The 24,589-nt window shown below is 39.7% G+C and overlaps 1 protein-coding gene across 1 annotated transcript; it reads right to left on the reverse strand.

Annotated features, from left to right (window-relative positions):
- Nucleotides 1–349: 349 nt before the first annotated feature.
- Nucleotides 350–23,211, reverse strand: ETNPPL (ethanolamine-phosphate phospho-lyase). The gene is made up of 13 exons (XM_027837544.1): nucleotides 22,967–23,211; nucleotides 19,122–19,240; nucleotides 18,714–18,873; nucleotides 15,878–15,952; nucleotides 12,479–12,569; nucleotides 11,351–11,467; nucleotides 9,101–9,183; nucleotides 8,558–8,783; nucleotides 6,887–7,041; nucleotides 5,817–5,906; nucleotides 5,391–5,521; nucleotides 2,924–2,955; nucleotides 350–756 (listed from the first exon to the last, which is right to left on the reverse strand). The coding sequence occupies exons 1-13, from the start codon at nucleotides 23,020–23,022 to the stop codon at nucleotides 628–630; spliced, it is 1,464 nt and encodes a 487-aa protein (XP_027693345.1). The 5' UTR covers nucleotides 23,023–23,211; the 3' UTR covers nucleotides 350–627.
- Nucleotides 23,212–24,589: the final 1,378 nt, after the last annotated feature.

Consider the following 24,589-nt stretch of genomic DNA (forward strand, 5'->3'; position numbering starts at 1 on the left):
TCCCCCAATAATGTTTTCATTAATCTGCTCCTTAAAAGTTAGACACCTTCTTAATTTTATCTCTTTCTGTCTTTCTGTCTTTCTTTCCACCCAGACTTCTGTTAATGTTTGGCATGGAAGTGTGTGTGTGTGTGTGTGTGTGTGTGTGTGTGTAAGCTTGATACTTTTTTGATAGAAAATTAGCATGTGTGATTTTATTGCAACCTGTAAACATACTGTTACATATTAAATCATTGGAAGGCTAAATTTTATTTAGATCTCTTAAGCTTCAAATCTGAGAAGCTTATTGAACTTTGCCTTCTAACATTAATCATTAAAATGTGAATAGTTCAATAGGACTTAGTCAATATTGGATTTACATATTTTAATTTCACATACAGCAGCATAAATTAAGCACTCAGATTCACGAAGGTAAGGACTTCCTAGGCCAGGTGTTTTGATTAGCAGTTGGTTTTTGCATATTACTTATTGATCAGGTTATTTACAAATCCAAACAAAAAACAACCACTCTACGTGCCACCATTAAGTGCAGAGGCTAATAACAGCAGGAAATGCCAAGAAAACTGCTGGGCATTTCTGCTCTTTCTTTTTAAGGCCAGCTGTTCCGTTTGTCTGCATCCACGAGTCTCACGTCCTGATCCTTTTCCCAGGCACTGTGTGTTTTTCCGTGTACAGTCCGTTTCTCTTTTTACTGATGTTTTCACCGGCCTGACTGGTGCTGTCGCTGGCATTGTTTGAGCTTACCTCATTAAGCCTCTACAAAACAAGCCCAAGTAGATTCCAGTGAATCATTCCAAGCTAACCAAGTTTCCCTAGGTAGCTTTACTCCGTATAATTGACAAGAATTGAGCCCCTTCCTCTACGGTCTTTCCATAGATACTTACCACTAATAATGTGAGCTTAAATGTGAGTCCTTATGCCCATTTCTCTTTCACAGATATTTTATTTCAATTCATGTGAAACAGTGTATGTATGTATATATGTATCTGTGCATGTAAATAAATGTGAAACAATGTATCTGAACCAAATTTGAGAGTGATTTTTGGAAAACCTAATGGTTTTCCTTCAGGCAAATTCCATTTGATCCAAAAAGTTTACATCCCCAATCTTGATGGGTCTAAGAGAATATAAGTATTTATTAAGCACTTAGTCTATGCCAGACACTGTGCTAATTATAAGAATCTTCCCTGACTAAATTTGAATCCAAGCCAAAGTTTCAGAAAATGCACACTTGTGACCTGTGTGGTCTTGAGCAAGTCCCTTACTTAACTTCTCTGGACCTCAGTTTCCTGATCTGTAAAATGAGAACCAAGCTTATGTCCCTTAAACTTGAATAGTAAAATAAACCAGGTTTCTAGTGGAGAAGGATCCTTTCCTTTACAGATCAGGATTTCCTGACCAATATTTATAGTCATGAGGCAGGCCTGGTGTAGTGGAGAAAGAAGCAGCTTTGGAACTAGGAAAATAAGGAGTCAAGTCCTGACTCTGAGACATATTGGCTGTGTGACCAGGGCTAATTGCTCTACGCAATTGCAGAAAAAGTCTCCCTCCGAGATAGCTTCCCATTTACACTGTATATGTATGTATGTAGTTGTTTGTATGTTGTATGTCTCCCCCATGAGAATGTAAGCTCCTTGAGAACAGGGATGGTGGTTTTTACTTTCTTTGTATCATCAACATTTAGCACAGTGCATGCATAGCACATTGTAAGCAGTTAATTGCTTATTTATTGCCTGACTGACTGACTGACTGAAAATGTGCCAACTGGCAGTTTCCAGTAGCAATGAAATCAGTTCTAATTCCTATCCCTATTTAGCCATGATTCCAGAGGCCCTATAAACATCTCTTCTTGGTCAGCAGGCTAGCATCTGCTATCATTGCAGGTGGTGCAGGACTAGTTCCACTGGGCAAATCTTTTTTTGCGGAGAGGATGTCATTGAGTTTACCTCATCCTCTGTTCAATGAGAAACAGGTTCTGACTTTGCTGCATTTGCCCTGGGTTCTTGGGCACAAGCAGCTCTTTCTGAAAAGGTTGGCACCTTTTCAATCACTGAGTCAGTAAGCAATTATTAAGTGCTTGTATTGTGGCATGTACTGTACTGTGTTGAGGATACAAAAATACTATTCCTGCCCTCAAGGAGGTTGCATTCTTCTCAAGGGAGAGACAAGATACAAACAACTACGTACACACAAAACATATGCATTGTAAATGGGACATAATCCCAGAGAAAGATTCTGCAATCCAAGTAACAAGTCATTAAATCCTTTCAGGTTTTTGCTTTCCTTTTGCCAAGGTCTTTGGCCAGGGACCCTGTGCAGGGACTGTAGCTATAGAATGGCCCTCTGCTGGGAGAACCTTAAACACACAGGAACCAGGCCATGCTATAACAGAGCCATTAGTTTGCAAGGTCTTGGCTGCATTAGGGCCTTCCACTTTAATTCATTTAAGGGTAAAATAATGGTCTTTTGGCTTCTCAGTATTGATCTGTTGCTGATGTGAAGGTAATTATGGTTTAGGAGTCTGGAGATGGATATATTGGTGCCTAAGAGTCAAGACAGGCATTTAAATAATCAAGGCCTTTCTGTGGTTGAGATCCACTCTCAGAAGGCTCTCTGTACTAGAATCCCATAGGAACCCTTTCCCAACACCAAAAGGGGATACTTTTGATGAAATATAAGAGTTCCTTTTATTTACTCCTCAATGGAAAGGGGCCCTTAATCAACCTAAGATGTTCTTGACTGATTGAAGGGGAGAAAGGGAATTATCCTTACTAGCTCTTTAATTCGGCAAATATTTTGGGTGTGTCTACAAAACCACAAGCCTCATAAGGGAGACTTGGTCACTGTATCTCATTAGAAAATTTTAATTCCTCATCACCCTCCACCCCCATTAAAAAAAAAAAAGAGGAAAGTAGAATCTTACTTCAGTCCTGGTTCCTGTGGCTTCTTCTAAAACTACAAAAAGGAGAATAGAACAGTATTAGAAGATCAGTTACCAAACCTCCTTTACTGTTTTCTGCTGTGATTCGGAAGGCTTTGGCTGAGATGTCCCAGGGAAAGAAATGCTGAGTGTTAATGAAGATTCTCTCTACCAAGGGAGAGCAGTGTCCTGAATCTTTCTCCAATCAGTGATTTAGACTGTGGAGAATATCCTTCTGAAAAGCGAGGGGAAAAGAAAGCTTGATTGTTTCCTTTAGGAAACTCTAATGATTAAGGGGAAAATGCTTAAAAGGGGAATAGTGATTCAGATGTAGTTGAGATACCTGCCACTATTCTAGTCTATTCATCATGCCTTGTTCTCATCCTGTCATGGCCTCCTGTCTCCATTCATTTACTTACACTCTTCCTCTGTACCTGAAACAAATTTCTGCCATACTTTCACCTGGAAAGATTCTTGCTTTGCTTCAAAGCCCAATTCATGGACTATACTCTCCCTAAAACCTGCCCTCATTTCCCTGACTTAAAGAGATCTCTTCCTCCTCAATCTTCTGAAAGCACTTTGGACCTCTCCTTTTACACTTGTCACAGTCTACCTTTCATCATATTTGTTTCCAAGTCCTATCTCCACTTCATTAAACTGCGATTTCCATGAAGCAGAAAGTACATCTTATTTCATCTTTGTATTCTTGGTTCCTATCACAGTGCCTTGAAATTAATAGGCATACTATATCAGATTGCACACTGTCTCAGGGAGGGGGGAGGAGAAAATGTAAAACTCAAAATCTTATGGAAGTGAATGTTGAAAACTAAAAAAAAATAATTTTTAAAAAAGAAATCAATAGGCATATTATATATTTTAATTGTAATGAAGACAAATTCAGGTGATTGTTTCACTGGGAATGCTGATTGTTTATACTTAACACAAAATAGAGTGATACTGGTGTCGATTAGTAGTTGAGCACTAGACCTGAGTTCAAATCTTCCCTTAGCCATTTACTAGTTAGTTGTGTAATTATGGGCAAGTCTCTGTGCCTCAGTTGCCTCATGTGTAAAATGAGGGATTTGGACTTAATGGCCTCTAAGAGCACTTCCAACACTAAATCTATGATACTATAATGTGATTTGCCTTCTCTGGGCCTCAGTTTACACAATGAAGGGGTAGGACCAGCCCTTCTAGCTCTAATATTCTATAAGGCCAACTGCCATCTTTCCCTTTTTGTTGTTAGCATTTTGCAGCATATACTTGAAAAATGTCCATCCTATTGGTGAGACCATGTCCTTTGGACTCAGACGTTACTGACCTCACTGAATGGGTTTGTATGTCATTTGCTTCCCCTACTCTCTCTAATGGTTTGTCTGTGAACACAGAATCAGTAAGTAAGTGGTAGGAGAGCTAGTCCTAGGAGGTGGTAAAATACCAAAAGAAGAATGTGGACCCAAAGGACAGAGGATTTCATTTGATTCCTACCTTTGACACTTACTACTTGGGCAAGGCTTTCACTTCCCTGTGTCTCGGTTTCTTTATCTGTAAGATGAGGGGGTTGGGATAGATGGCCTCTAATTCCTTTTGGTTCTAGATCTGTGATCCTAAGAACCATGGACTCTACATAATAGATATTAAGGAGAGAAATAACCGAGAAGCTGACATGTATGGCCTCTAATTCCTTCTGGTTCTAGATCTGTGATCCTAAGAACTATGGACTCTACATAATAGATATTAAGGAGAGAAATAACTGAGAAGCTGATGTGTATGTTTCTGACCTTTCTTTAAAACTGAATGGAAAAGATCAGACATTGTTTTGGAATAAAAGTGTTGCAATCAGCAAAATGACTTTAGTTGGGGTCCTAGAACTCTGAGCACCAAAATTATTTGTGCCAAATGGGGATACACCTATTTTATGAGACCAAAGCACATGAATTTATAATGACCTCATTCTAGGGATGTATTTGGGAGGCAGTAGGACATAGTGTATAGAGAGTTGGCTTTAGAATCAGAAAAATCTGAGCTCAAATTCTGACTCATACTAGCTGGGTGATCTTGGGCATCACTTAATTCTTCAAAAGTTCTCAGAGGCAAAGCAGGTGATGATGTTTATCAGAAGAGTCCCTCACTATGACTTTTCCCTATATTAAAGAAATCATAATTCAAGCCCTCCCCCTCCCCTAGAAGGGACATATGTATTTTAAAATGTATTTAACATTTAATATATATTTTAAAAGCAAAATTATTTTTTTTTCTCAGTGCAGTCTTTATTTTGGAATGGGATTGCTTTCTACCAGATTTCTTTCCCCCTCTCTGCCCACCCCTCCATTTCTAAATCAAACTTACTTTGGCATTTCTGTCTTCAAAAAGCTGTGGGCATAGACAGGAAGAGTTTGGTGGATTTCGGACAGATCGGATCAGAGGAGAATGAAAAAGAAGGACAACCTAGGAAATGGCCAAGACTAACCTGTTAGAGTTATATCCAGTTGTTCCACCATCAGCTTAGCATCTTCCTTTGTGAAGCACATTGGGGGTTTTATTTTAAGAACATTCCTATAGGGACCATCAGCACTGAGAAGTATTCTCTGTTCTTTCATCCTGGTAAGAAAAATATGTATATTGGACATAAGTAAATGTCAACGGTAATAATGCAAAGTGCAAAGAGCTCCTCCAGGAGGGTCAGGCATCACATATACACAAAGGTACCACCCCCTCCCCATCCCTTTTCTCTTTCTCATACCCATACAATCCCAGCCATAGAACAGATGAGTAATTGACTTTTTCCTGGATGGAAGAGGAACAAAGGCTAGAATTCTCAAGCTCCAAATGACACGGTTGGATTGGCAAATAACTGATCTGATGAACTAGACCCAGAAATAAAAGGTATATTTACTTATAGATGACATGTTGTGCCTCAGCTGTGGCGGGGGTCCTTTTCTGTTGGTCCTTCACTAAGTCAATTCCAATAAAAAAGCCAATGCCCCTACGAAAGATGGAGCAAGAACAGATATTCATTCTATCAGGAGAAAATGCCTCATTTTCTCCAAAAAGCAACATTATTCCCAATGCTTCTGTTTAACCTTCACTTAGTGGCAATAAAGTGGGACACTGACCTTCCATGTCTAACCATTGCAGATTCAGGCTAATTTAAGTTACCAGCACCAGTCAGAGGCTAGTAATTGTTTTTAGAGACAATTTCTTTCAAAATAAGTTTTTTTTTCCTACTTAGCTAACAAATGAGAAAAGTCTTTATCCCTTTTCCAAGTCTTTTGAACTACTCATAGATGATGACTTGCTTAGGATCATACAGCCAGTAAGTAGCAGAGAACAGGCTTGAATCTGGATCTTCTTGATTCCAAGGTCAGTTCTCTATTCACATGCCATATTGACTCTCTAAAGATGATTCAATTTTCTTTAGCTTCTGAGGACAATAGTTATAATAATAATGAGGAGGGGGAGGAGGAGGAGGAGGATGGTTACAAAGTACTTTAAATATATTAGTTCATTTTATGCTCACAGCAATTGGGAGTTAGCCTCATTTTACAGATGAAAAAATTGAGGATTAGGGAGATTAAATTACTTGCCCAAGGTCATACAACTAATAAGTGACTAGTAATAGTAATAGGTGCCTAGTAGATGGCAGCTTATATTTTTGAAAAGGACAGATTGTCATTTAACTTTGCTGGTTATTTAAAACAACAACATTAACATGAAGCATCAATTAAGGACCTACTATGTGCTAAGCACTAGGGATACAAAGAGTTACAAAAAACAGTCCCTATTCTCAATGAGTTTATATTCTAAAGAACACTATTAAGATAACCTATAAGATATACTGTGTAAAATGAAAGAAAAAGCCATTTATTTTTAGACCTTTTGGGTACTGAGTTAGGAACATACTTCTAGGGTTAAAATATTGTCAAACAATTATCTAGCCACACCATTCCTCCTTGATGAGCATACCTGATATCCCCTATCAATGGATGTTTTGCTTTTTGCTTGTTCAGTAACTCAATTAGGTAATTTCCAACTTGTGTGGCATTTTCTTGAAGATCTTCCTTTTCAATTACATCCAGGACAGCCAAGCCAATAGCACAGGACACTGGATTTCCTCCATACTGTGCACAAAATGAAAAACAAAACCCAGCAGTTGGATGATTGGTTTCCCTTAATCTACCAGAAATCCTGTCAAAATCCTCCAGCTCAGAAGCAAGTGAAGATTAAATTTGAAGGGCACTTTTTACTTACCATCAAAGCTTTTATAATTCAACATCTAGCACAAATGTTGGTTGTCACAGATTAATATAAATATTTTTTAAGTTTTGTTCACTGACTGACTGAGACGAGGCAATTTCAGGCAAAGCCAATAGCTAAAGCTAAAATGTCCTTTTCTGGCCCATTAATGCTTTTATGAGATTTTAATTTCACTAGATTTGAATCTGACTTTGAGCAACACCAAATTCTCTTTATCTTATGCTCTACAAGCACCAACTTTTCAAGCCTGAAAGTTAAAAGTGATTAGGGATAAATCTTCAAAGCAACAAAACTCTCCCAGGACAAAAGTTTAGCAACTGTTACGGCATAAGTCTTGTATCCTTAGGTTATTTTTTAAATGGTGCCTCATAACCTAAAGGCTTTAAAAGATGATTTATGAATTTATATGTGATATGAAACATGCAAAGATCATGTCATCCATAAATGAAATGCAGCTATGCCTGTGGTTTAACAAGACAACTATTTATTAGCATATGGAAACGCGTCAAAAAAGAGTAAGACTTAGGAGAGATGGCTGGCTGAGTTGCTACAAATAGTACCTAACATACTCTAGTCAGAGTTTGGCTAGGATTTTGGGGATAACTCTTTTATTTTTATGTTACTAGCCTATTCTAATCTCTAAGTTCTTACCCTGTACTGTCCTGTTTCTTCATCTTTCTTCCTGTTTGTTATCTTCTTCTGCCAGAAATGGATTCTCTTTTTACCTCTGCCTGATAATGAACCTTGTTCAGATTTTCCAATAGCATTTTTCTTGGAGCTCTTCTTTGCACTTATTGTCTTCATGCTTCTCACCAAAGGGCTTTTTTTTGGGGGGGGGGAGGTAAATTATTTCCAATCTATTCTGTAAGCTCCTAAATAGCAGGAACTGTGTGTCCGGTTTCATCTTTGAACCCTTGAGGACCCAGAACATTGTGTTTCATATATATATATATATAAATGTTCATATATATGTCATATAATTTCATATATATAAAATTGTCATTTATGTAATATATATAAAATTTCATATGTATAAATATAGAATTGCCTTTCATATATATATATAGATATATAAAACACACACACACACACACACACACACACACATCACTTAAAGAAGTCACAGGATCCTCAATCTGAGCTGAAAGGAATCTATCTACCTCAGAGGCCATCTACTCCAGCCTCCTTCATTTTACAGATAAGGTAACTAAGGTCCAGGAAGGAAGTGATTTCCTCAAAATCACTAACAATAAATGCATATTGAATTGAAGCAAGAAATTTGATAGAATGCTAACTTTACCTTTTACCATGTTTGGAGAAAACAAAGGAGCACATACCACTTTCCCCTTTCATAAAACTATATCTGAAAATAAAATTTACCGTGTTAAAATACTCCATTCCAGAAGCACTGAAGGCTTCTGCAATTTCCTGGGTTGTCACAACACAAGACAGCGGGTGTCCATTGCCCATCGGTTTACCCATGGTAACAATGTCTGGTACGAAGTCTTCACCACACATCTGGAAGCTCCAAAAATGTTTCCCAATTCTACCAAAACCAACTTGAACTTCATCAGCTATGAACACACCCCCTGCTTTGCGGACATATCTGAAAAGCAAAGGGACATGATGAAAAAAACAAAATAAAACAAAAAGACTCTCGAGATTCTATAAAGGCAGCCATGGTTATCAAAAAAGATGATAGTTTTCCCCAATTGCTTTGCGAGACAATTACTGGATTTCTATATTAAAATGTGAGGATGCATCGCATCTTAGTGTAAGCTTACTAAATGAATTGTGATTTGATTTGCACCAGGTAAAATGACTATTACAATTTTGGAGAGTAAAGAAAACCAAAATTGGCAAAAACAGTCTCCAGTTGGCGATTGTCACAATGTTCAGTGTGCCCCCAAGTCCAATACATACTCTGCCACTTTCTGGAAGTAGCCTGCTGGTGGAATGACTTGGCCTCCACAGCTCTGCATGGATTCAGCAATAAAAGCAGCAATCTACATGAAAGGAGATGAAATCAGAGTCTGTTGAGCTGATTGTCTCCCTCTTGTATGCCCAGTGACCAGAATGGTTTTCCTTACAAATCAGCTAACTTCAAGAATGTGATGGAAAAGAGAACACTACAGGCAGGACAAAGAAGCCATACAATGATTCCATGGAAAAAGCTCTCATTAGGAGTCTATCAAGCACAAGGCGTGAGGCATGGGTCACCAATTCAGTGCAGTCTCAAAGGGCTGCATCATCAACCATGGGGCATGGGGGACAAAAAAGGAGCATTTGATATTTACAAATTTAATTTTTACTCAGAGGCATCATTATAGTGCACTGAGTCTGAACACATTTTGAAAATATGTAGCACTAATAATGCCAATCCATGAAAGCAAATTTGAATTGCCTTCTCTCTACACAGTTAGGATGATGATAATGATGCTGATGATCACTGGGCTTACTATTGCATTTGGTATAGAAAATTTCCATATGAGGAAATAGTCAATGCAGATTGGCAGCTTCTCTGCAATTTATAATCCTCAAGACTTGTCTAGAACACTCAGAAGTTAAGTGAATTGGTTGCCCGAGGTCATATAGCCAGCAATTATCAGAGAATAAACTTGAACCCAGATCTTCTTAGTTCTAAGGCCATGTCTCTATTTACTATGCCAAACTGCCTCTCTAATAGTAATTATGGCTAACATTTATAGCACACGTTAAGGTTTGCAAAGTACTTAGAGTGCAGTCTTCCTGGAAACACTGCTGATCAGTAATGTATGTATAAAGAAATGGATGTTATATTTGACATTATAGTCAAAAAGTAGGAAGATCCCAAGAGCAAGCACGACTTTCACCTCTTGGACAACTTTTTTTTTTCTGCTGCTGGTATACAGTGCCAAGACCTAGAAGAAAACATGCAGGAGAAGGGCAAGGAGAAACGGGAAGGAAGATGCAGGAGAAAGAGAAGGAGAAGGAGGAAGACGAGAAGACTCTCTGTTAGTAATAAGTATAATTTTTTTTAAAGCCCCAAATGCTACATATTACATCTGGGTCAGGGGTTCATAGCCTTTGTGTCCTGGACCCCTTTGGTAGTCTAGTAAAGCCTGTGGAGCCCTTTTCAGGGTAATGTTTCATATGCATAATGAAATAAAATACACAGGATTATGAAAGAAACCAATTCTATGGAAATAGTTGTCAAAATATTTTTAAAACAGGTCACATATTCCAGGTTAAGGATTCTTGATCCATAGCTGTGTGACCCTGGGCAAGTCACTTAACCCCTATTGCCTAAAAAAACCAAAAAAACAAATGAAAAAAAAGAATTCTTGATCTAGTCTATAAGATGACTTATGTCCTCCTAGGACTGGTCTGTGATTTCATCAGCATTGCTCTGTGATGTACTAGGCAATCCTATGGAATTCCCTGAGATTCTGAGATGTTAGGGGGCTTAGTCAGGGTCTCAACTACGAAAGATCACAGTTAGGATTTGAACCCCATTTGAATCCTGATTCTAAGTCCAGCACCCTCTCCGCTATATTATGGAGACAGGTCAGGTCCACATTGATAGGCTTCTCCTGCAGACTTTGTAGAGGATCTGACCAGGTCTAGATCTTCCCTAGTTTCCAAAGGCTGAGCCAGTTCTTAGGATTCCCTAAAATCTTTGTCTGAAACCTAGTTTGGCCCTGGAATCTAGGAGTCATTATGTCCCCTCCTCAAGACAACATTAGCTCTGGGTGCCATTCTCTACTGGAGTGGATACTTTCCCTCCCAGCATCTTGGGGGTCCTCACCCTTGCTCTTTTTGGTAGGCTAGAGATGCACCATGGAGAAGAGACATGGAGGTGCCATTTGCCTAGCACTTTGACCCCCAGAGCATGATCTCACACTGCAATGGGGAGAAAGTAGTGGTCATGGCAGGAGTCTTCTATACTGGTGAAATCCCAAGCCTAAGTGCCCTGCCTTTTGTAGTTTGTACCAATGAAAATCCAAAAAGGATGTCATAAAAGAATCTAATGAAAATTTAGGTCCATAAAATTTGGTTTTCCCCTCAACTCCCCTCCCCTCAAGTCTCTTTTCAAACCAAGTATGAAAGATGTTAAATTATGTCTATAGTGTCAACACACACACACACACACACACACATACATATATAAAATATCTATATGTCTATACAAACCTTACGCCCATTTTTCTGGGCTTCTTCGATAATTTTCTTCACTTCGTCTGCATAAGCACCAGCTGGATCTGGATGGTCCTCCAGATATTTTCCTCGGTAGGTATCTGGAGCTGGTGCCTGAAAGCATCAAGAGATAGGTTTTCTACCCTAAACATTTAGCATGACTTTTGTATAGAATCATAGATGTAGAGCTGTAAGGGCCATTGAGCCCCATGTATTGTGTTATAGGTGATAGGAACCTAAAATTTAGATCTGGAAGAAGCCTCAGAGGACACCTACTCTAATTCCCCTGATTCATACATGAAGAAACTGAGGTCCCAGAAACTTTAATGGCCTAAGCTTATGCAGGTACAGAGACAAGATGTGCACCCATGTCCTCTGACTCTGAGCAGCTAGGTGGCATTAGGCCACCTAGATAGGGAGCTGGGCCTGGAGTCAGGAAGGCTCATCTTCCCGAGTTCAAATGTGACCTCAGACCTTTAATAGCTGTGTGACTCTGGGCAAGTCACTTAACCCTGGTTGCCTCAATGTCCCCATTTGTGAAATGAGCTGGAAAAGAAAATGGCAAACCAATCTAGTATCTCCACTAAGAAAACCCCAAACAGGATCATGGAGAGTCAGATACAACTGAAATGATTCAACAACAGAAACAGCTTCTGACTCTGGAGCCATTGCCTTTTCCACTGTAACATACTGTCTACCATGAGGTGGGGGGAGAGAGGAGGAAAGAGGAGAAGCGTTAATGCTCATTTTAGCTAACTGATGAGTCCTTTAACTACAAAGCATTACTTCCAAACCTTAAAATTATGGAAAAAGAAAGACACAATTGTTCTTTTGAGAGCACAAAGAAGGGAAACAATCCTTAGTTATTAAATACTTTTAAAGAATATTGCAAATTATAGGATCACAGTTTTTTTTTTTTAATCGACATCATTTTGTGTTAAGTTGTGATAAAACAACTCAGGCTTAAGGAGAATAATGAGGTTGTACATCCCAGCAAGGAAAATGACAAACAAGACTCAATGACACATTAATAGTAGCCACCCCCAGAAATTAATCTCAGTGAAGGTGGCAGGTCAAAGTGCAATCCTATTTCCTAGGGTAGGTGAGATTAATATATATACTTACTACATGTACAAATTCTTTTTTGATGTCTTTGCCTTTTCGGAATTTATATGGACTGATTTCAATCAAAGAAGAAACATGACCATGGTAGGCACTAAAAGGAAGAGTAACACACACAACTTTGAGGGAAGTTTTCTTCTAATATTAGAATTAATTTAAATGAATTAATGTTATTCCATAATCAAGAAAAAATGAAGAAAATAGCACCCGATTCTAGGCAGCACACCCTGCTTAACATGGTCAAGTTGGCAATTGTTTTCCCTTGGCCTCTTCAGCAATATGTATAAATACATATTGAAAATCAGAATTGGGCAAGGGGAAGCCAGTGGAGTTGTAAGAGAGCAAAAAATAACAAAACAAAATATAGAGAATAAAAAAAAGAAGAGAAAGTGAAATATCTCATAAGAAAAACAACTGATCTGGAGGACAGATCAAGAAGAGAAAACATAAGAATAATTGGACTACTTGAAACTAAGATCAAAAAAAGAATCTTGACACGATAATACAAGAAATAATAAAGTGTCCTGAAGTATTAGAACAAGAGAGGAAAGTAGAAATAGAAAAAAGAATCCACCAATCACTACCTGAAAGAGATCCTATGAAGAAAACCTCCAGGAATATTATAGCTAGATTCCAAAACCCCCAGCTCAAGGAGAAAATATTAGGAACAACAAGAAAACAATTCAAATATGGTGGAGCCACAATCAGAGTCACATAAGACCTAGCAGTGGTTACACTAAAAGATTGCAGGTTTTGGAACACCATATATGGAAGAGCAAAAGAACTGGGGTTGCAGCTAAAAATATCATACCCAACAAAGTTAAGCACAATCCTGAACAACAAAAAAAAAGGCATTCAATGAACTGTCAGAATTTCAGGATCTTATTGCAAAAAGACCTGAACTTAAAAGAAAATTTGACATACAAGATCCAAGAGAAATATAAGGTAAATGTCAAAGACTAATCACAAGGAACTCAACGAAGACAGACTGTTTACTTTTTATACAAAGAAATGTGAGCTGCATGTTTAAGATTGTGATTAGTAATTGGGTAGTTTGAAAGAAAGATTGGGGAGAGCTGAGTATGATATGATTCTGAAAAGTAATACCATCTAGGAAAAGGTAAAAAGAGTGATTGTCTTATACAAATGAGATATGAGAAAAACTGACACAGAGGAATTAGGTGGGGGAGGAGGGCTGGTGGTTCTGGAACCCTAGTCTCATCAGGAATGGGTTCAAGAGGGAAATATGTATTTTATATATACATATGTATATTTGTATTATACATATGTATTATTATAATACATATGTATTATTTATATATATGTATAAAAATCTTCTAAATTCAGAAAGAAAAAAATACTAAGGGAGATAGGAAGGGGGAAGGATTTTTAGAAGTAATTGGGTGAGGAAATAGAAAAAGGAGGGGTATAGAAGGGTGTCTACATCAACAGCGGGGTAGATGATAATGGAGGGATCTTTTGGATGGGGTAGGTTAAGTAATAGGAGGGCAAGGAAGCAGGTAGAAGTAAAGTAGAAGAGTCAGAAGGGATAGAAAATAAGAGACATGCACAAACATAAAATGAAAATCAGAAATAGAATTTATTAGGAAAAAAGCAGGAGTAGTAATCATGATGTCAGACAAAGTTAAAGCTAAAATCGAGTTAATCAAAACAGAAAAATAGGGAAACTACACTATGTCAGCTGTATTAATCAATATTGTTTTAGACTGTTTAAAATAACTAGATGGTATAAGGTTGGAATATTGCTGTGGTACAGGAAATGAGTTGGTGGACTTAGAAAAATATAGAAAGACTTGGACTTAGGAAGGAAGACATTATCCGCCCCCCAGAGAAACAGAACAAATAATAGTATAGTCTTACATAAATGCATATGAAAGTATGTGTATATGTGAGTATGGTTATAGATAGCTAAGTAGATGTATGTGTATATATGTGTATGTGCGTATATGTGTACATATGTACATATGTTTGTGTGTATATGTGTACATATATGTATGTGTGGAATTTCAATATACTAAGTCTGAAAATAACACTCTCTTTCATCAATAATTTGAATGAATTGACTATGTATGTGGGTGATCATCTCAATCCTCTTTTTTGTACGGTTACCCAGGAGATAAGACAGAGTTACATAGTTATTACTTGGAGTTCAACAGTCACTAAGTATGTTTAAATTACAAAGAAAACGGTGGTTGTGAATAAATCACTGGAAGGCAACTTGCCAACTGTGCTCTCTGATTAGCTTTTGTTGAGGGCAGGGGCAGGGAGAGGCATGCTTCTATATCAACTGAAAAAAAAAGATTTTATTGGTGGATCTACTGTGCAACAGGTTTTTGTTTTGGTTTTTTTGGTGAGGCAATTGGGGTTAAGTGACTCACCCAGGGTCACACAGCTAGTAAGTGTCAAGTGTCAGAGGCCAGATTTGAACTCAGGTCCTCCTGACTCCAGGGTCTGTGCTCTCTCCACTGTGCCACCTAGCTACCCCTGCAACAGGATTTTAACTGTATAAGAAAGAGTATTTCCTCAATTTATGAAGTGTGACTTCTAAGATTGCTGTCCTTTGTTTGGGATAGATAGTAAAGAAGAACATTGTGAAAAGACAGAGACACACTAAGCGTGATAAAGACTGAGACTGGTGGGGATGAACTTGAATAGAATGTTTATATTTGCATAAGAAAATGCAAAAAAGTGAACAGCAAATATTTATTTTATATAATAATTATGTGCATTCCTTTTTCAGTTTATACCAATATACATATATGTACATATATATTTTTCCTTCAAAATCTTTCTTGGGCAGCTAGGGGATGCAGTGGATAGAGCACCAGGCCTGAAGTCAGGAGGACCTGAGTTCAAATCCGACCTCAGACCAAACACTTGACACTTACTAGCTGTGTGACCTTGGGCAAGTCACTTAATGCCAATTGCCTCACCAAAAAAAAAAATTTTTTTCTTGAAGTGGACTATATAGTAGTTTATAATTTAAATAAAACTGTATATTTTAAAAATAATGATTGAGTAGAAAAACATTTGCTCCCCTCACCTGCTCCCTAAGTTATGTGTAGCAATGAAAGTCCTAGTTATTTGGTTCAGGAGGTCCAAATATTATAAGCAAAGCACTACTATACCCCTGGTGTCAGCTTACCCTTTTTTTCAAGTAAGTCCTTAGGAATTAAAACAACTTCTATGGTACTGGTCTTGCAAATCCACAATTAATAAAAAAAAATAGACATTAAATCTGATATCCACCCTTTACTTACTATAGTGAGATGTCTATTAAGACATAGTAAAATTAATATGTAGCTTTGTCTTCTACTCTAACTCAAAGCAGTGCAGAAAAACCAGCTGGATTCATTCATAATTGTTTCATTGCATACTCACTGGTCAAGTGTGATCACATCTTGGTGATCTCTGTATTGCCGGGCTAGGCGTAAGGCAAGATCATTGGCTTCGGATCTAGAAAGAAACACATTAGGGTTGCAGGTGACATACGGTCCTTTTGGATATACTCGTTCACGTAATTGTTTACTCAAGTGTTTGCAGAAAGAAAGAAACAAGTCTATTACAAAATAAAGTGCTAGATGGAATTGTGTCTTAGTGGTATGACTTGATGCTAAACATGGATATTCCATAAAAGGGGATAGTTCATCATCAAACAAAGCATTGGCTCTATTTCTTGATCCCCATTTGGGTCCTCCATATAAACATCACATTTTATTTTAATTATTATCAGCTAAGAAAAGCACAACAACACTGACTACAATTCCAACTAAGGTTATAATGTGCACAACAATATGCATTTCAGATCCCTATGCCTCAGTTGTAGTTGCTGTAAAACAATCATTTACTTCTTCCTTCCCTTCCTTCCTCCCTTCTTTCCTCTCTCCTCCCCTTCCTTCTTCCCTTCTTTCCTCCTCTTTCTTCCTTCCTCCCTCCCCTCTCTCTCCCTTTCTTCTTTCTCTTTCTTTCTTTCTTTCTCCCTCCCTCCTTCCTTTTTTTTTCTTTCTCTCCTCTCCTTTCTTTCATTAGATTTGGAATTCTATTTGGTACATGTAATTTACAATGAAGATGCTCGCATTGCCAATGCAGATTAGCACCTGCTTTGTAACAAGTAGCCTCAGAAAGTTACCTGGGAGCAAGTTAGGAGACTTACCAAGAGTCAAAAATCCAATATATGTCAGAGGCAGGACTAGAATCTACTCCTAGGTCTTTCTGACTCCTATCAAAAGACCATTGGGATTATGGATTTAAACATATAAGGGAATTTAGAAACTACTGAATCTGAACCCCTCAGTTACAGATGAGGGAACTGGGTGCCAGAAGTTGAGTGGCTTACCTAGGGTCACACAGCTAATAAGTGTTTGAGATATGACTTGAACCCTGGTCTTATCTACTACGTCATGCTGCCTCATACATTTCTGGTTATTTTGCTTCAGCAGTGATATGGAGGCAGACATATTTAAGCAAAGGAATACTGTTAATCCGTTTTCAGCCTTACCCACCCACAACAGTAAAGATAACATTTAGAACAATAAGAGGGCTTTGTTAAGCTTGCTTCCAACAGTGGGAAGTACAAATTCTGTTCCTATTTGTGATTATCAAGGGTAAGTTGTGTCAGGCCAATACTAGTTGTTTCATTTTCTTATGAAATGGAGGTGATAATAATTGCTCCCTACTTCCTTCACCTTCATAGAACCTAAAGATATTACATTAAAAGAAGTTGTTATTCAGTTGTATCCAAATTTTGTGACCCCCCCCCCATTTGAGGTTTTCTTGGCAAAGATACTGGAGTGGTTTGCCATTTCCTTCTTCAGCGCATTTTACAGGTGAGGAAACTGAGGCAAACAGGGTTAAATGACTTGCTCAGTGTCACACAGATAGTAAGTTGTCTGAGGAAGGCTCATCTTCCTGAGTTTAGGCTTAGATACTCTAGCCACTATTCCACTTGGCTGCCCGTAAAGGAAGAAGTAATATCTCCCATCTCTGGGGCCAGTGTTTTGCTGTTAGATGCTGCTTGGAACTTTAAAAAAAAAAAAGGCAAACTTTTGGAGATTCTTAGAAAGTCACACGGATAGAGATGCTGGGCATCAGAGATAAGGACTTCATGAAATCATTTCACTTATGCATCTCCATCAGCATATGAATCTCTAGAGATTGAGAGTCAAGACAAGAATGCTTCACAACTGTAATTTAGATCCTAGAGCTGTCTTGAAATTCTTTACAAGGAAAGAAAGTTTATGGTTAAATAAGCACTTCATTCTGGAATGTCTTAAAGAAATCATGAACCACAAAATCATGGAAATAGACTTTTAGAAATTAAAGGAACCTAATAATTTGGATTTCTTTAAGCTATATTTCAGTGCTTGTGGAATATGCCAGACTGACTGCAAAGAAGTGTCTCACAGAAGTTATAATCTGTTGAGTAGCTTTCTTTCTCCCATTTTCATAAAATCCCTTATTCCTATATTGATGAGAATTTCCATCAGATCTCTGACTATTCCCTATCCTGCCCAAGAAGTACTAATTATTTCTGGGCAGACTTTGACTGGTTATGCTTACCAACATGAACACTACACATTGTTATCTTTGACACAACTTTTATTAAATTAAATATAGTGCCCAAGATGACTTTAAGTATCAGTAACATCTTACCTTTTTCTCTCCACTGGATAACTGAGGAAACTGAGCTACTTAAAAAAATAGCTTATTGGGGGGTAGCTAGGTGGCACAGTAGATAGAGCTCTGCTCTTGGAGTCAGGAGGACCTGAATTCAAATCCAGCCTCAAATATATAACCCTCACTAGCTGTGTGACTCTGGGCAAGTCACTTAGCCCCAACTGCCTCACCAAAAGAAAAAAAAATAGCTTCTCTCTAATAGAACGTGAACTCCTTGAGGGCAGGATCTGTTTTATTTCTGTCTTTATGCTGAGCAGTTAGCACAATGGTTGGTTCATACTAAGATTTTAATAAATGTTTGTTGAATGGAACTGTACTGGCTTGCCAAATGCCAATCGGCAAATTATCAGCCTAGGATGTTCTCAAAGTATTTGGGTATTTCATCAGGTGTTCCATATACTCTAGGAAATAATCTACAGTCACTTTCAGGAATGTATGGACCTGAGAACACAATTGGTGATCCATTTATGAAAGAAATAAAATGGGAAGGGGTGAGAAGATAGGATGAAAAGAAAACAAACCAACCAATCCTGAAACATACCCTGAATTAGCAAAATAGCAAACAGAGAGTTTCTCTGGCAGAGTTTCGGAAAGGCGTTTGGCATACTCGACAATGCTGTCATGGAGGAATCGGGAATTTGTATTTAGCAGCTCCATCTGTTCCACGGCAGCCTTGATCACTTCTGGGTGGCTGTGTCCCACTGAAATTTAGGAAACAAAAAGCCCAGGAAACTCATTACAATTCCCAATGCCTGGGAATGCAGGCAAGAACCAAGTAGCACAGAGAAATGTGGTTGTTTCCCCTTTCCAACCCTTGGCCGAGCCAAGTGGTACTGGCCAGTGCCATTGGTTAGCCTTCAGTCCCTGAAGGAACCACTGACCGCTGAGGGAACATAGATTAGCTCCCATAAATCTGCCCTGGCCACGAAATGGATTCCTTTGCACTCACCATGCGCAACATTATTGACGCAGTCCAGGTATTGTTCCCCATTTTCATCAAACATGTATTGGCCCTTGGCCCGAACTATCTTGAGGGGGTCTTTGGCGAAGAAAACTTTACAGGATGGCCTAAAAATCATGACAGAAAAGCAATCTTGGTCTGGCAGCCATTACTCAGAATTATGGAGACAGAGACAGTCTCAAAACTGGAAAGTACTTCAGAGGACAGAGTCAAACCTATAGCTTGACAGAGTACGCAGTGGGTAGAGTGCCAAGCCTGGAGTCAGGAAGACTCATCTTCCTGAGTTCTAACCCAGCCTCAGACACTTACTAGCTGTGTGACCCTGGGCAAGTCACTTAACCCCATTTGCCTCAGTTTCCTCATCTGTAAAATGAGCTAGAGAGGGAAGTGGCAAACCACTCCAGTATCTTTGCCAAGAAAAGTCCAAACTGGGGTCACGGGAAAGTTGGACATGGCAATGATTAAACGACAACAGCAACAACACATAAAACATATACTTTAAAGGCAGCAATCCCCCGCTCCAGACCATTAATTTCTGTGGAGCTCCTGGGTATAGAAACTTCCTGGTCGATACAGAACAGCACTAATTTTGCAGCTTGCAAATGAAAATGATTAATTAATAATTAAAATGATTAAAACTGACAAATTTCACAAAAAGCCTATGCATGGTTCATTAAGAGAATCCCAGGGTATCATCTGGGATTCTGGGATAAACCGTGATGCTAATGCCTTCCCTCTACTGATTATCCCAGGTTTATTCTGTATGTATCAGTTCACACACAATTCTTTGCTGGTTGTCTGAGCTTCTCAAGGGCAGGGACTGTTTTTGCCTTTCTTTGTACCCCCAGTGCTCAACACAGTTCCTGGCTCCGGGAGGTTACTTAATGTTTGTTGACTGGTTAAATGACTTGCTCAGGGTCACACAACAATTAGTATCTGAGGCAGGACTTGAACCCCACATCTTCCCAAGTGCAAGATCAGCTTGTTATCCACCATGCCACCCTGCCTACAATGAACAATTATAAAATGAACTTCCATTCTATTAACTGCCTAGAAACTTTTCTTATTCATGTGAATAGAAGGTAACCTTTCCTTAAGACATTAATAGGGTCAGCTAGGTGGCTTAGTGTACAGAGTTCCAGCCCTGGGGTCTGGATGACTTGAGTTCAAATTCAGCCTCATACACTTACTAGCTGTGTGAGTTTGGGCAAGTCACTTAATTCTGATTGCCTCAAAAAAAATTGTAGACAAGATAGGTGGGGCTGTACATTTATGCTGGTGTTGAACATTATCAGAGCACATGTGAATCTATTAAGAATAGGGAGTGGACCTTTGATTACCTTGGTCTAGAGAACTCCCAAGTGAGGGAATGCAATCACTGTAGTTCAGCACCTGCTCTTCAACTTAGTCATAAAAAGTTGACTACATCATTGTGTGGTTAAGTGGTTTGTGCAGGGTTACACAGCCAGGAGTGCCAGAGACAGAACAATCGAACCCAGGTCCTCTCTGGCTTTGGAGCCAGTTCTCTACTACATTCTCTCATAAATGAATGAACGAAGCAGATATATACATATATACATATATACATATTTGTGTGTGTATGTATATCTACACATGTATTCTAGGAATGATGTGATGAGGGAATAGAAGCAAATGAAACAGTAGGAAAGTCACTAACAAGATAAAGGGGCTTATCAGATAAGGGTGGTCCCTGAGTTTTTCTTACATGGTTAAATTAGCTGTTGTACTATAAAGCATGTAGACCTAGTAAGGAAAGACTGCTGGGTTTGGATCAGGAATGGGATTGGAGTTTTAAGTGGATGATTTTTGAAGGCCTCAGTTTCCTCACTAGTAAAATGAGGGGATTTGACTAGATTTCTAAGGCCGAATATAGTATTTAATGTGGTAATATGTTTAATGTGATTGTGGTTGTACAGCCTATATCAGAATGCATATCATATTGTGGACGGAGGGAGAAAAAGATTTGGAACTCGAAATCATAAAAGGGAATGTTGAAAACTATCTTTACATGTAATTGGAAAAAAAATACTATTAAGTGGGGGAAAATAAAAAGAAATAAAAAGAAATTCTACAGTCTTTCCCCTCTAGAATCCTTGAGGACAGAGACTGATTGTTGTTTTGGTCTTTATAACCTGGCACTTACTAGATGTTAGTTAAATCAAATTCAATTGTCACCTAGGAACTGTGACAAGTATTAGGAACTCACTCATCAAATTCAAGTTTCCTTTTATTATTTGTTTCCAAAACATGTGAGTTTTTTTTTCCTTAAAAAAAAAAACCCTCAACAACACAACAAAACTGGTGCTTAGCTCTCAGAGGACAAAGCTTCTCTTTGGCTGGCTTTGGCAACCACTCCTTTAGCTTCGGTAGCCTGAATATTTCTTTCTCTAAGAAGAAAGTTAGAGAACATTCAAAGTTCTCGAAGATCTTGCTCTACTACATGCTACTAGCCATAGCCCCAGAGAGAGAACAGAATCCCTTTACCTACTAGTGCCAATCACATCAATCAATAGGCATGGCTTAAGCACTCCCGCAATGTACCGAGAGGTGATTATATAAATACAGAAATGAAACAATCCCTGAAGACAACGTGAATGTCTAAGAATGTACAATGCAAGGTACTTCGGGACAGAAGGGATGGGGAGGCATTACAGTTAGAACCCGGCTGGCATTCCCATCCCGTACTCCCCACGCCAGAGCCTTGCCTGGCCGGGCCAGTTGGTCCCATCCCATTTATTCTTGCCCTAATACCTGCTGGGCAGGAGTTGGGGGTTGGGGGTTGTATGTAGTCAGGCAGCAAGGATTTATTAGGTGCCTACTCTGTGCCAGGCACTGTTAGACGCTGGGGTGGAGGGGAGGGGCTGGGAGAAGGAAAGGTCCCGATTAGAATGCGACCGCTCTGGGTCTCCAAGACATCTGAGGGACCAGCGGTTGTCGTGCGGTTCACACACTGGCGTCTCTGGGAGTCTCGAGATTCTAGTGGAAAGTTTCCTAGAAGAGGGGGTGGGGGTGGGAGTAGTATATTTCTTCGGGGCTCCTGTTGTCTACCCGCAGGGGCTCCCTGGGAAGCTGCGCGGCCCCGGCCCGGGGAGCCCTAGGTGGCATAGGAGGAGGGGTGAGACAGAAGGGGAGGACGAGGCAAGGCAGCTGGGGATGCCACCTCTACCTTCCTAGAGAGAAGCTGACTTAGCCCTGTTCCTGGAGCAGAGTCTGGAGCAGGGACCGTTCGCCACTGGGCTCGGGACTGAGTCTTGGAGACTGAGGTGGAGTGTGTGTGTGTGTGTGTGTGTGTGTGTGTGTGTGTGTGTGTGTGTGTGCGCGCGCGCTCGCGCAATCCATCCCCACCCCACCCCTGAGACTGAGGTGGAGTGTGTGTGTGTGTGTGTGTGTGTGTGTGTGTGTGTGTGTGTGTGCGCGCGCGCTCGCGCAATCCATCCCCACCCCACCCCTGTACCCCCAACCCGGGTTGGGCAGGTATTAACAAATGCGGGGTAGCTATTCTCCTATGCCGGTGTGCAGGTATGCAGCATGCAGCGGGCGCTCGGCTGGGGACGGCGAGGCTGCGGCACCCGGGCTCTACTTGGGAGTGGGTGCTCAGATTTTCATTCAGCCTTGGCCACCCGAGACCACTCCCATTTCATCTCTTCCGACCGTCGGGGAGAGAGAGGCTGCAGAGGGCTTAGGGTCCTGTCCCCATTCCCCAGCAGTGCCCGTCTGTGGCATAGCAGTTCTTTGCGTACTTTCCGTCAATCTACTCCCCCCCCGCCCCCCCCCCCCCCCCAACCCAAGTTGGTCTGCGCCCAGCATCTCACCCGAGGTATTTTTTCCGGAGCAAGATGGTCTCGGCTTTGCTGTACAGTTCACTCATTTCTGAGGCTGCTGGGGACCCAGGCACTTCTGCGGATTGATCAAGTTGGCTTCAAGGTCCCAGTACTGGTACCGGCGGATGGGGTCTGGTCACTTTCCAGCTCCACCTCTGAGCCAGACCCAGTTTCCGGCACTTAACTCCCTTTGGTGTTTGTTGTTTCTTGTTGTTGTTATTAACTCTTCAAACTGCCTTCTGTTGCAGGTTAGTGATAGTATTAGCCAGTTAGTGTCATCTTCCTTTTATATTTTGCCCTGCCTTTGCCCTTTGCCAAACCCCTCCTTCCTCTCCTCCTCCTCCTCCTGGTGCCGCCAATTGCTTGGCCAGTAACCTGGCTTTCAGTTAATTCGCCATCCCCACCCCCATTCCTCCCACCCACCCCAGAATTAATGGTTCTTATCCCTCCCTATCGATTTCTTACTACTCCCTATCCCTTTCCTCTTTTCTCTTTCTATCTTTCCTAACTTTCTTTTCTGGCATCCCTTCTTTCCACTTCTCCCCTTCCTCCCCAGAGAGGTAGTGTCGATTTGAAATCACTGAACTTGAAGTCAGGAGCTGAATCCAGTTTCTGTCACTTGATAGCTGTACACTTTGTCTGAGCCTCATGAACTCATATATATAAATACTTGTCAACCTTAAAGCTACTACATAGATAATTAGATTTTATTATTCAGTTCATTATGCATTTCATTACCATTTTTCTTATTTTCAGATGCAAAAATGCAATGGATAGAAAATATAGAATCTATTGCACTAATCTTTATTATCTGATTTCATGTTTAGTGAACAACTAAACAGTTAACAAGCTAAGGAGGCTAAAGTACGAATGTGCTGTCCTGCTGTACACTAAGATCTAGGGCCACGGTGTGTGGAACAAATTAAAAATCTCCTTTTTAGTTTCTCTAGAAATATGAAGAAATGATAATTTTCTCTAAAGCCCTTTCCAGACTCCTTGGAAAACCCCTTGGAAAAGTGGATGATAGGTGGAGGACAAAAAGGCTTTCAATAGGTGAATGGTGATAATTGGAAATTTAACATTGCTTTTCCTACCCCAAATTGACTAGATTTTTGACTCACCTAAGGGCAATCTCCTTCAGTCCCCAGAAGGGATTAGATTATGATCCACCCTCAAACCACCTCCTATTCTTTTTGAATTCTTGAGACAGATCTTGATCAGTCAATAAACACGTATTGAGTTACTGAGTACCTACTAAGTGCCAGGCATTGTGTTAAACCCTGGGGATACAAATAAAAAGAGGCAAAAGACAGTCTCCACTCTCAAGGAGCTCACAACCTCGTTTATTGGAGGAATCCCCTTGATTCCTAAAGGAGAGTGATCTGGGAGAAAGGGGATGGAAACTCAATTGCTTAATTCTAGAATGCTAACCCAGGCTACATTTTAAGATCTCTTGTTCAAGATTCCTAAAAATGGTGCCTGAAATATCCTTGGGGTCAGATAGTCATATTAGAGGGTATGGCAAACTATACCAATTTGAACATCTCCAAACTAGAAATGGCTTGGATTTTGATATTAAATTAAACTGCTATTGGGAGACTGGTGCCTAAATGC

Source organism: Vombatus ursinus, unplaced genomic scaffold, assembly GCF_900497805.2.
Source record: "Vombatus ursinus unplaced genomic scaffold, bare-nosed wombat genome assembly UNPS02014821.1, whole genome shotgun sequence".
Classification (NCBI taxonomy): domain Eukaryota; kingdom Metazoa; phylum Chordata; class Mammalia; order Diprotodontia; family Vombatidae; genus Vombatus; species Vombatus ursinus.